General features: G+C 35.9%; 1 protein-coding gene across 1 annotated transcript in view; it reads left to right on the top strand.

Moving 5' to 3' along the window:
• LOC145277986 (properdin-like) overlaps positions 1 to 11,344 on the top strand; it is a 171,394-nt gene extending 160,050 nt beyond the window's left edge. Inside the window, exons 10-12 of the mRNA XM_080130126.1 lie at positions 3,907 to 3,960; positions 7,396 to 7,499; positions 11,141 to 11,344. Of these exons, the coding sequence (XP_079986252.1) occupies positions 3,907 to 3,960; positions 7,396 to 7,499; positions 11,141 to 11,209 (227 nt within the window). The 3' untranslated portion in view covers positions 11,210 to 11,344. The remainder of the gene's footprint in view (positions 1 to 3,906; positions 3,961 to 7,395; positions 7,500 to 11,140) is intronic.
• Positions 11,345 to 12,457: the final 1,113 nt, after the last annotated feature.

Raw genomic sequence — 12,457 nt, 5'->3', positions numbered from 1 at the left:
ATGTCTTCACATGGCACCAAAAAGTAGAGTATTTGAGGCAAGTATTTATTCCATCTTCTGGTGTTGATTGAGGAATTACAGGTAACATTAGTCTGAAATCTCCTGCAAGCAATATTACTGCACTCCCAAATGATCTGACATTGCCACGCAAATCTTGCAAGGATCGACCAAGAGCCTCAAGTGATTTTTTGCATACCATTGTGCATGCATCCCAAATAAGTTTGCATTTCTGCAATATTTTTCCTCATACTGGATGTTTTGAAGATGTCGAATATATTTTTGAAAAATTGAATATTTCAAAGTAGAATAAGTAGTTTTTCTACTTGATAGTCATCCAGGCAGACAAGATGACCCAGCCAACACATCTGATTCGTAATAATAATGGTAGCAACACTGGTGGTTTTGGCCTTTTTTAAGACATGTATCAGGGATAAAACTCTCCCACTTTAAACCAAGAATGTGCCTAAGGCAGTGCTGGTGAAACCTCTTGAGCAGTTCTACATGAGACCAGTACAGAGGCATAGAATAGGGATGGCAATACGCAGGTTTGATTTATTGACATTTTAGTAGTCAGTTAGATCACCATCAGACCAGACTATCTTGTAACCGTCTGAATGCATCTGATGCCTTGCTGATTCTCTGTCTTATTTCCGCATCAAGAGTGCCACCATTTGATAAGGTACTACCAAGATAGACAAAAAAATTTTATGACTTCAAGGCACTTTCCATAGACAAAGATATCCGGTTCCACATACAGATCACCAGGAGCAGGAGTGTACATGACCTTAGTCTTCTTAATGCAAACTGTCAGTCCAAAGCATGTACAAGCATTCATATAGAGATCCATCTCTAATTGCATGCCTATTGGGGAGTGTGTCACCAGGTCAGCATCATCAGCATACAACAAGTCCATCACTAACAAGTGTTTTGGCTTGATCTCCTGAGGTTGAACACCTTTCCAGTCGTTCGGAATCTAATACAAACAATATGTAATGAAGCAAATGGCCATTTTTAGACAGGGGATGGAACCAGGAATCCTTGTTTTTCTGGTGTGAAAAAGTATTGGTGATAACAAGATTTAGTTCTCTGCAAAGATGGAGGAACAGCAGAACATTTGAATTGACTTGCCATATGGACCCAGCGGAGACCAAGTCTCATTGTCTGATCTGACCCGTGCATTGAAGTCACCAAGAACCACCAAACTCTCAGCACTTGGAAAACTGGGATAACAGATCTAAGCATATAATAAAAAGTAATATCATCATCAGACAAAGAGTCAGTGCATAGACAGAAAGAACATTCATGTAATAACTAGCAGCAAGGAGAATTTTTAATCTTATTGCACGGTCATTTATGTAAACTGGTTTTATGTAATCTTATCAATTAAGGAGTTCTGAACTGCAAAGCCCACAATAGCCTCAAACCTTTCCTTTTCAGATCTACCAGATCAGAAGATCGTGTAGCCTGACTCACGCTCAACCAGTTGATCCTCAACTGCAAAACGTGTCCCAGAGAATGCAGCAATGTCTACTTTGTATTTCTGAAATTTCTTAGCCAAAATTGTATTTCTCCGTTCTAGTCTTTTAGCATTGTCAATAAGTGTTCTCACATTCCAGCAACAGAGCTGGAGTGAGTGTCGTTTAGCATATCATCTTCTGTTCCCGTTCCTGCTAATATGGACAGCCATCAACTGCAGGTTGACCAGCAGATCAAAGGCAGTTTTATTTAAGACGTATATTCTTGGGTGAGCAGAGCTATCCTGAAAAGGCTGCCCTGTCACAACCCCCCCCCCCAAAAAAAAAACCGAGCACACAACTCCCTAAGTATTGTTGCGAAAAGCGATGTTGGGATAAGCCTTTTGTCGCCTGTGTGCAGATCAGTTACTACATGCTTCCAGCCTGCCAGGCCTAGACATGTCACAACTTTTCCATCGCCAATGGACTTATTTTTTTGTAGACAAATGTCTGTACACAGATGCTATTACAGAGTTTCAGCTTTGTAGGACAGCTAAGTCTCTCAGTTCAAAATGTTGAGATCCATCAACAAGCAAGAGCAAGATAGCCAGCAACAAGTCAAACTGCAGACCAGCTTAATGTGGATACTAGTCTTCCACTTTATCGGTTTTTTTTAAATCAGAGATTTGCTTCTCCTAGAGGGGTTGCCTTCACCATGGCTTATGAGAGCCTCTCCACCCCACTGCCATTCGATTCATGTCTGGGACGGGTTGCTGGGTATGAGAGCATACTCCACATGCCAGTGTGTCATGCATGCCGCAGTTGACAGGGCCTAAGCTCCTTTAGAAGTTTCTATCAGGGTTATCTTATCCTTAGCCTTTGGTTAAAGAACATTGGCCCACAAGACAGTGGGGGTCCAGTTATAGGTGCAGGACACTCACTGTTCATAAGAGCCTTGTCTACGTGGCAGTAGTCACGATGTGTATGCAGAGTTGATTTACATGTGAAATTTGTACAAACACCATAACTCATGATTCCTTGTTTTACGTATCGTATATGTTGCCGTTGTGTTATATATTCATGTTTAAATTAATTTAATTGTACCCATCATCGACATTATAATGATCACTGAGGAATTCTACGGTTTTAAAGGTTCCTTCAATTTGAAATCTGCACAACTACAGAGTCACATTTTATCCAGGAAAGTACCAGAAACAAATGTCGTTGTTACAATACAAAAACAAAGTTAAAGCTCTTTCCTATTTTTTGTCTACTTTGTGACTGAGGCTACAACGTGTTGGGTGACATTAGTGATTTACAATTGAAAACGCAGATATTACAGATAAAAAAAAAATGTTCTGGTCTTTAAGTGCGAAAACAGAAATGACATGAACGGAAGGTAACTAACGAGAAATTATATATATATATACAGAAAGTACAGCAGTCATGGGTTGGCAGAGGCTGCTTTCTCACTTCGCAATAGCTTTACTACTCTATGTAAGCATAACGCCATATAATTTTGCTATCTCTGCCATTATATAAAAGCCACTTTGTGTGTGAATTCCTCCCTCATAGGCTCCGAAACGGTCGAGCCCATCTTTTGCAAATTTCACAAAAATGTAATTTATCTGCCTGGCAGTGTTCTTAGATATATTTTGTGCAGAAATCCATCAGATAAGTATCGAAAATCTAAAAAAAATTCGATCTTAAATATAGTTTGTTTGTTTTTTTCTTATAAAAAAGAATAATTTTTACAGAGGAATATTTTACGTTACACTGGGCAAGGGAAATAAAATCTCAGCAAATCATTTCAGGAAAACAAATTTGTTATCAGCTGAAGATATAGCTCAGTGATAGAGCATTCGACTATAGATCGAATGATCCCCTGTTTAAGCCCGGGCGTACCGCACTATTTTAATTTTTTATTATTAAGGAGTTCAATTTACGATAAAAGAGGTGCCATTTAAAATCGCCGCGAATCATTTCTTAGTTTGCATATTTTAAAACTAAACAATAATCAGAAGTGATTTTTCCAAGGCATTTATCGTCAAACCCAGATATCAGCTGACGTGATATTGTAAACAAACACATACGAAATTTGATGAACGACATTATCATTATTTATTTATTTAATTAATTTTTTTTTATTTTATTTATTTATTTATTTTTTTTTTTTGCGAAATAGTCCACCGGGCAAATTATTCTTCGTAGTATATAAAAATATCAATAGAGGATTGATTCTATAATACATACGCAATCTGCATAAATTAAAATATGTTTAAACGTATTGCACGACCGAGCCAAGCGTCCAGCAAGTTTATTAAAGTGTTAAGTAAGAACATTTTTCACGTGGTGTTACTGTTGACTCCTTTTCTCTTTATTTCACTTCCTTCTTGAGCGAACATAAATCCATAAGAATATTCTTTTTAACGTTGTTCTCTTCTGTTTGCAGAGGAATCCTGGGAAACTCGTAATTGTTCATCCAATCCTTCTTGCAACCCGATTGGTGAGTAAATAAAAATCAATTGATAATTCACATATTTCCTCGATAGATCTTGAATTAATATTCGAAATATTATGGAATCAGGTCCTCAATCATTTCAGTAAGTTTAATTATGTTTTCTTGTTTTAAGTAAACAATATGTAAAAGGTAGGTAATAAATTTCTCAATAAGATAAAGAGCGAATCTATACCCACACGCACGCATCTCTCTCTCTCTCTCAATCATATATTGTCGGATTTTAACCGACTGAGGGGGGGGCGTTTCTGCAACTCAACGGCTAAACCTGAACTCGACGTAGAAGGAAAAAACAATGAAACTCTTAACTTGTGTGGAGAATCCTTCTCGGCTTTTCTCGGCTAACTGGAGTTGCAACGTATTGCCTCGTTGCTTACAACGACAAATTGTCTTTGTAATAGTAACTGTGAAACGTGTAACTTGACTAAACAAAAAAGTCCAACTAACACATCAACGCTAGGGGTGTTTTATAACCCACAAGTTGATGCTATGCAAAGTTCAGTCCGACCCACATGGTGGACAACAAACTACTACTACTACTATAAAATCAGTCGACCAAGCACTTTTTTTTTAACCTTTTGCTTGAACGACTGCCTCCCAGAATTCCACTGCCTCCCCCCTCCACATCGAGTTCCGGTCAGTAATAATTACCACAATATATATATTTGAACAAAATAGGGAAGAATTAAATACATGAAAATTAACATAAAGAGAATATTCTTCGTTTATTTATTTAATTTTTTTAACATTATATGTGTGTACATATCAATTAACGAAGGACACTAGAATCTACAGTAACGAAGGACACTAGAATCTACAGTAAGCGGTTAAAAAGTGAATGCGCGCGTGCGCGTGTGTGTGTGTGTGTGTGTGCGCGCGCGCACAGACAGTCCAGACAAACAGCGTGTCCTTTCACCCCGTCTCGCACCTAGAACCATAATAAATTTATAAGTCCAAGCTTTTGGTGAGAAGATTCCACTTAGCTTATCGCCTACATCTGCTTATCAGTCTCCAGGTGTATATGTATGTACGCCTATAAACGTGTGTGTGCGTATCCTGTGTGTGTATAGTTACATGTAGAAGCATATGTGGTAGTGTGCGGGTGTATATGCATGTATGTTCACATATGCGAGTGTGTTCGTGGGATGCGTGGATGTCCAATTCAAAATTTTATGAAAGACTTGGTTTTGAATAGAGGTCACACAAGTTGCTGACCATTCCAAATCAAAAATGTTGGAAGGGTCATATGCAAATAGATCTTAACCTTATTGGCTATACCTGTCCCCCTCCTGCTGCCCTACAATCATGTTTCCATCATTCACACCGAGGAAGACCGAAGGATCGATCGAAAATAATGTGCTTCTGAAAGAAACAGTCTTTTTTTTTTCAAACGACGTTTTGTATTCCTACACGTCAACACATAGGAAATAAATACAGAAAATATATAAACATTTATAGTTTTCGTATTGATTTATATATATATATATATATATATATATATATATATATATATATATATATATAATCAATACGAAAAATGTTTATTATATATATATATATAAGAACAAATAGTTAATAAAACATGTTAAAAACACTTTGAAAAAGAGTTAAAAACATATTTAATTTTAAAAAGGAAATCCGCAGAGTTTGGAAGAAATATTTTCTTTCCCATCAGAGGGTAGGATTTAGCAAAATGCGGGTTCGGATTTTGCTTGCAAAAGTATTTGATGAAACTACTAGTAAGTCATAGATCTTACTTGGTAACAAAAAGTGAAGCAGAGGGAATATGATGAAGAAAAAGGTGATTTCACGTGAATGGATAGTCTGGTGAAGGGTAAAATATCCAATGACGATAAAATCCAAAATAGTTGGTTAAATTTCCATTTCAACAAGTAAAATCCAAAGGAATCGCAAAGGCAGAAATTATATATATATATATATATATATATATATATATATATATATATATGTATGTACGAGCAAACAGTTAATAAAACATGTTAAAAAACATTTGAAATGAGTTAAAAGCATATTTAATCTGAAAATGAAACACTAGATAAGTGGATAGTCCTTAATCCGCGGAGTTTCGAAGAAATACTTTCTCTCTCATCAGAGGGTAGGAATTAGCAAAATGCGAGATCGGATTTTGCATGCAAAAGTATTTGATGAAACAAGTAAGTCAAAGATCTTACTTGAAAACAAAAAAAGTGAAGCATAGTGATATATATATATGTGTGTGTGTGTGTGAGAGAGAGAGAGCGCGAAAGAATTTATTTTGTCTTATAAAACACTCATTTACGTACACGTGTATCGTTGATCTACATAACTTGACTGTTCTAGGGCTCGAACCTGGAAACCATGGGTTATATGATAGACTAAGTATACCGTTACTCTACGAACCTCTGCTGAAATTACGTGTTATTTTTATCGCTTTAAAATTATGTTGTTTTTTTTTTGTTGTTGTTGTTTATTTTACGATAATTAAATATTAGTATTAGCGTCTCCTTCCTAGGAGATCCGGAAAGTATTTTTTCCTTATAAAGACCGCCCATATTTTTTTAACATGCACAAATAAATATATTTTATTGATTTAGTCTACATATAAAACGGTAATCTACTTACACGTGTTTCGCTGTTCTACAGCTCATCATATGTATAATTAAGTTCCAAAAAATATATGCACAGTTTTTGAAACAGCGAAACAGTACTGTATGTGGATAAGTATATATATATATATATATATATATATATATATATATATATATATATATATATATATATATATGCGCCCTAATGAAGTTTTGTTTGTATAGTAACGAACGATTGACGTTCTCAATTGTTAGTTAGATATTATTTAGATCAATAAAACGGTTGTCCGTTTTTGAAATGTATTTATTTAAAATTCTATTTTAGTTGACGGGACAACCGAAGGCAATTTTGGAACAATTTATTTTAAAATGGATAAAGTTTGATTGTTTTATTTATTTTTCTTTTTACTAAAGTAAACATCAGATTAATCATTAATCACCATCTGTGCAGATTGGACTATTAAAAAGAAATTAAGCGCGTGAAAGATGATAACGTACATATTAAACAAAAAATGACTTATTGTAGATTTGTAGGCGATTAAAAAAAAGTGGTATGCCGTTGACTTAAAAGGAGTGCTTTATGTCAAATTAATGCTTTAATATGATTGAATTTTTTTTAATTTTTGTATTAAATATTAATCTCTAACTGCATAGAACGGATACCATAATAATTCGTTCGCTGCACCTTATCGTAACAAAGGTCCCTACAAAATTTCAGTCAGATCGGACCAGTAATTTCCGAGAAAAAATTGGAACGTACAGACAAACAGACAAGAGAAATATGATATAGATTTACTAAAGTTTTACGAATCATTATATTCATTTCTTTTTTCAGCAAAGAAAACTCACACGATGACGCTGTCAAACATTGAAGTCAGTCTAAATACTACCCAAACTTCAACGGTTGAAATAAGTACGCTCTGCACGAATTGCACTACGGTAAGTACAAAACATTTTGTGTTAAACCTGGAGATGTGGGCTCCGTTAGGCTGATCTTAACACACTACATGAAATAATGTAGCGCCTCTATGACCCTGGAAGGTCAAGGGAATTATCCACTATATCATCCAAGTATTAGCACGCCATTTATTATTTGCTGTTTGTACAGTAGACAGCATATATACGGCATAATCACATTGATATATCGGTTCCTGTTAGATCATCGAAGTTAAGCGGCGTTGAACCTAGACAGTACATGATCGATGACCATTTCAAAATACTAGGCGGTGTATATCATCTGCAGTAACCGACTTGACAGGAGACTGCATTTGAATTTACATTCCCTATAAACTTCTACTTTTAGTGAAAGACGGAATACCTGAACCAGGCGAATACTACAAACGTTATATTATGCGCTCTTCACATTAGACAGCTGATGTTCTAATCATCTTTGATGAGATGATTAAAGTTCGGAGATATTCTTAAGGTTTCTTTTTCGGCACCGCTAACATATTACAATCATATTAATAATTTCACACAATAGCTGTTGTTTATACAACAGCATTGCTTCCAATAAAGCCTTCATCAGATGATGGCCGAGTTCACGCTTAGCTTTGGGGCAGATGTAACCTGCGTGTTACGTAAATGTCATGGAAACGGTACCAGACTGTGACACGATGGCCCAGTCAATAGGATTAAGGATCAGTCGCTTAGACGTCTTTTGTCAGAGTTGAAGAGTAAATGCATACTTTAGGGTTTGGGGTGTGGCTGGCTCTCAGAATGACGTCCATTCTGGTGGTCTTCTACAGGTTGGGGTTACTTTGACTGGAATCTTCTTCAGACACTGTTTCGACATTTAAGGCAGAAGAAAACGTGCACCACAGGTTGTAATATATATGAGAAATCTTAACCATTTTATTTCTATACATAAATATATTACAATATTTTACAATGTTAAAAAAAAACAATTAAAAACAACTAATACTTAAACTTTTTAAATTATTAATCTGAGCTAGCTACCTAGATAGTCCTAACTAGTGCTGAGGGAAGGGGGATCCCTCTCATCTCATTTAGAGCAAAAAAATATATATATATATAAAAAAATATGCCTCTTACCCCTTGGATGCTAGGAACAAAAGAGATCGAGTTCTGTCAACAATACATTGTGATCCCCCTTTTCCTGTATTGCTCTGCGAGTGACCAAATCACCTCCCGGCTATGGTGGGGTAATGACCACGATGATCAGTAGTACTAGCAAATAGTACCACACAAACATCATTACCACTAGCCCGGAGCGCTCAAGCAATATCTCAGATTTTGTTGGATTTTAGTGACTGCATGGGATTGCCATATCCATTGCAATGCAGTTAGATCCTTATATTGGGTTTTCTTTAATGTGTTTCATCTTGTCTAATGGAGAAAGTTAAAGATTAATCAAGAGTTCAGAGGTTGAATTGACAATGAAACCTTAGAATCTAACCCTGATAGAAAATATATTGGTTGTGGTACTATTGTTGCTGAGAGGCGCCTCCATATGGGATATTGGTTGAGGTATCGTTGGGATTATCCTTATGCAGTCTTGCAGTAGTGTGGGGTCACAAAAGTCACATTAGTTCAAACCAGTTTCTCGTCTATAGTCCTGAGTCTATGTTGTGATTCAGATCTATAAGACATGTTGAAATTGGTTCGTCGAAACGAAAGGGGAGGGGGGGCATGTATCTGTTAGAATAAATCATTAATTCTTTGTAGTGTCAGAGAATTCGTCATTGACCTGACTGTAGAGATCAGTTCGTCTGCAGTTGAAATGAAATACTGAATAAAGGTAGTTTTTGTCTTTTTTTTTATACATAAAATATTTAATTTATTTCTTAAGCTTCTATTTCACTCGAATTATTCATGGTATTAGTCGCCGCTCGTCGTAATGGTTGACTATGTCATAAGTCGGCTGCTCAATTGACCTTTCGTACAAAAATTATTTACTTCAAATATCAAAACTATAAAACAATACTTAAATAATTAATCCTACTACTAACTATTCATAAGAAATATACTTAAATATATCAATAGGGGAAAAAACAATATTAGCACTATAATGTTAGTAAAATCGTGATATTTTTGTAAAAAGTGGTTACCTAGTATGGTCTAGATATTATAGCTGATTTGGATACTATACACCAGGTTTTGGTATTTAAAAGACTGCAAATGTTCTGGACTCCAGCCTGGGTAACACAAGACAATGTCTCATGCCTGCTCTCTATGCGGTCCAATCCAAAGGGTTGATATTAGTCATTCTAAATGCAATAAAACCACTTCTTACGCACTCAAGCCAGGTCTTTTTTGGTTCACTGTGCCTTTATTCAAGGATTTGCAGCAATTTTATGAACCTTCCTTAAATAACACAACCAGCATCAGCATTCAACATGTCGTCTATGCAGCAGAAGGTAACTTCGACATTAAGTAGGATGTGATCTAGATCCACATGTGCAACTGTTTTTTCATTGATTTGGCAACAACCAGGCATCTGCGACAAAAATAATATGGGCGCATTAATCATTTGCTCATTATTTCTTTTTTTTTTCTTCTTTTTTATTAAATTTTCACTCCAAGCAAGACACAGTGCCACTTTGAAGTAAGGGACTACCATCAGGGACATAAGTTGCAGGGATATTATGAAGGGAGTTGAGCAGCAAGATGTTTATTCACATTACACTTGAACTTCTGCATGTCAGTACAGTTGGGAAAGCAGAATCCTGGAAAGGAGTTCCGAAGTCTTGCTGTTCTGGGGAAGAAACTATTAGAGTAGAAGGCTTTCTTACACCTAGGGATCTCTACTGTGTAAGGGGTGGGATTTTGCTGCTTGTCGGGAGTATTTACGCCGAGGGTACAAGTGCTTGTAATTCGTCAGAGCATTCACCATTAAAATACTTGTAGAACAGGCAGATAGATGCAACATTTCGTCGGTAGTTCATAGGCTGAAGCTTAAATGACAGTTCAAGGCCTACCAGGTTGGCGACTCTCTTTCGAACCCTATCCAGGAGTGAGAGACTAGTAGCAGATGCACGACTCCAAATGTGACAACAGTACTCCATACATGGGCGAATGGTGGCCTTATAGAGGTGCAGGATAATTTCAGGCGTAAATAGCTTTCTAGCACGGTAGAGAGAGCCCACCTTCCTTGCAGCAGCCTTATCAATGATCTCAATGTATTTTTATTTTATTTGTTAGTACATAGTATTCCATGAAAACAAATAAAACACGGACGTCTAGTGCAATTAATGTACATGCACATATATAATTGTTGGGAATAAAAAGTAGTCATCAGAGAATGCTGAGCCAAGATTTAGTATGACTTATCACAACGCGAACGCCAATTTCTCTTAAATAGAAACTCATACATTCTCACCTCTCAACCCATTTGTATAGTATACGCATCACCGCACACGCATACAAACATGAATGTACATCCATGCACCCATATACTTGCATACACATATGCACACACATGCATGTACATACATATACGCGCACACATATACACACACGCATAGATATAACCGCAATGAGATGTTTTAGTCTCCATCTTCCTGTCTTTAAAAACTTTTTTAACGAAATTAAGTTATTTTTATTTTATTTTGCTTCAGGTTGCAATTCCAGAGGTCACCAGTTCAGAGAAAATATTCAATTCCACGGTGTATAGGACGCTACCATAGACCACGTGATCCACAACCAACCGATCGCTTTTTTTCTTTTTTTTTTTTTGTTTGTTTTGTTTGTTCGTGATACACACTCGTTTTTCGGCGTCTTGTTTTTGTTGTTTTCTTATATGGAAAACAGACTCAGCTTTGCTGTTTGTATAATATCTGATAATCAAGATGGTTGACATTGTGGTGAGTCTATTTCGTTGGCAAGATATCACATCGGTATTCGCATAACGTTTTTTGTTCTGACAGCAGCTTTGGCAGACTTATCAGCTTTATTTCCATTTTTTTTTCTGCAAGTGATACTTTATATTTGTGTGAGTATATATATATATATATATATATATATATATATATATATATATATATATATATATAATTAAATATTGAACCCATTGTATTTCAAAACCGCAATTATGTTAGCAACTGAAACAGACTTATTATCACGACACCGTATCTGACATTACTCAAAATACACGCTTTAATAAAGCACATATTTGCAGATGAATTTAGCTTCAGAATCACAGTTCTTCGTAGTTTCTTTTTTGGATTGTTCAACTACTGTTCTCATTTAAGTATTATTCTCACAACGTTTCGACCGATGTAATCTCCAATCTTCAGATGTATCTTGTCGAATTCGGGCATCTTTCTGTCGAACTCGAATAACATAAGTTTTCCATTAAAAGAGCATACACATGATATGTTATCTCATATGTATATGTATGTAACAGTAATATATACGCACGTGTGTCATCCAAACAGTTTCGCTGTATCACAGCTCTCGATCTGGCTAAACGATGGGATTAGAAATCGGGGTATTTTATCTTTATTATATCGATTCTTAATACGATGTAAGAGAAAATTTATAATGCCTGTTCATGTTTATTACCGAGTGTCTAGATTGCTCTATTTTTATACAAAGAGCTATGCCTTACCACAAGAATTATGTCATACATATTATAGAATATATCTCCAGACAGTGTGGAAAGTAAGTTTCTTTTATTAAGTGCTTGTAATTTATTACCGAATTATAATTCTTACAAGAAATGACTATGATCAGAAAGATTTGCTGGCAGTTTCTCAAGTCGCCTGGGAACCGTATCAACTGATTTCACAAATAACTCATTTTCTTTTGGTTTTACTAATGAGTCACCCCTTATCACAGAACCACTCGGGATTAAGAGTTCATAATATGGATTAGTTGACTGTTTGGCGAGGAGCAAAGTGCAGTATCTGTTGAAATACTACACTTTATATTTT

Source organism: Euprymna scolopes, chromosome 6 (genome assembly GCF_053919585.1).
Source record: "Euprymna scolopes isolate OS-2025 chromosome 6, ASM5391958v1, whole genome shotgun sequence".
Classification (NCBI taxonomy): Eukaryota; Metazoa; Mollusca; class Cephalopoda; order Sepiida; family Sepiolidae; genus Euprymna; species Euprymna scolopes.
This window is presented reverse-complemented; position numbering and strand designations above follow the sequence as displayed.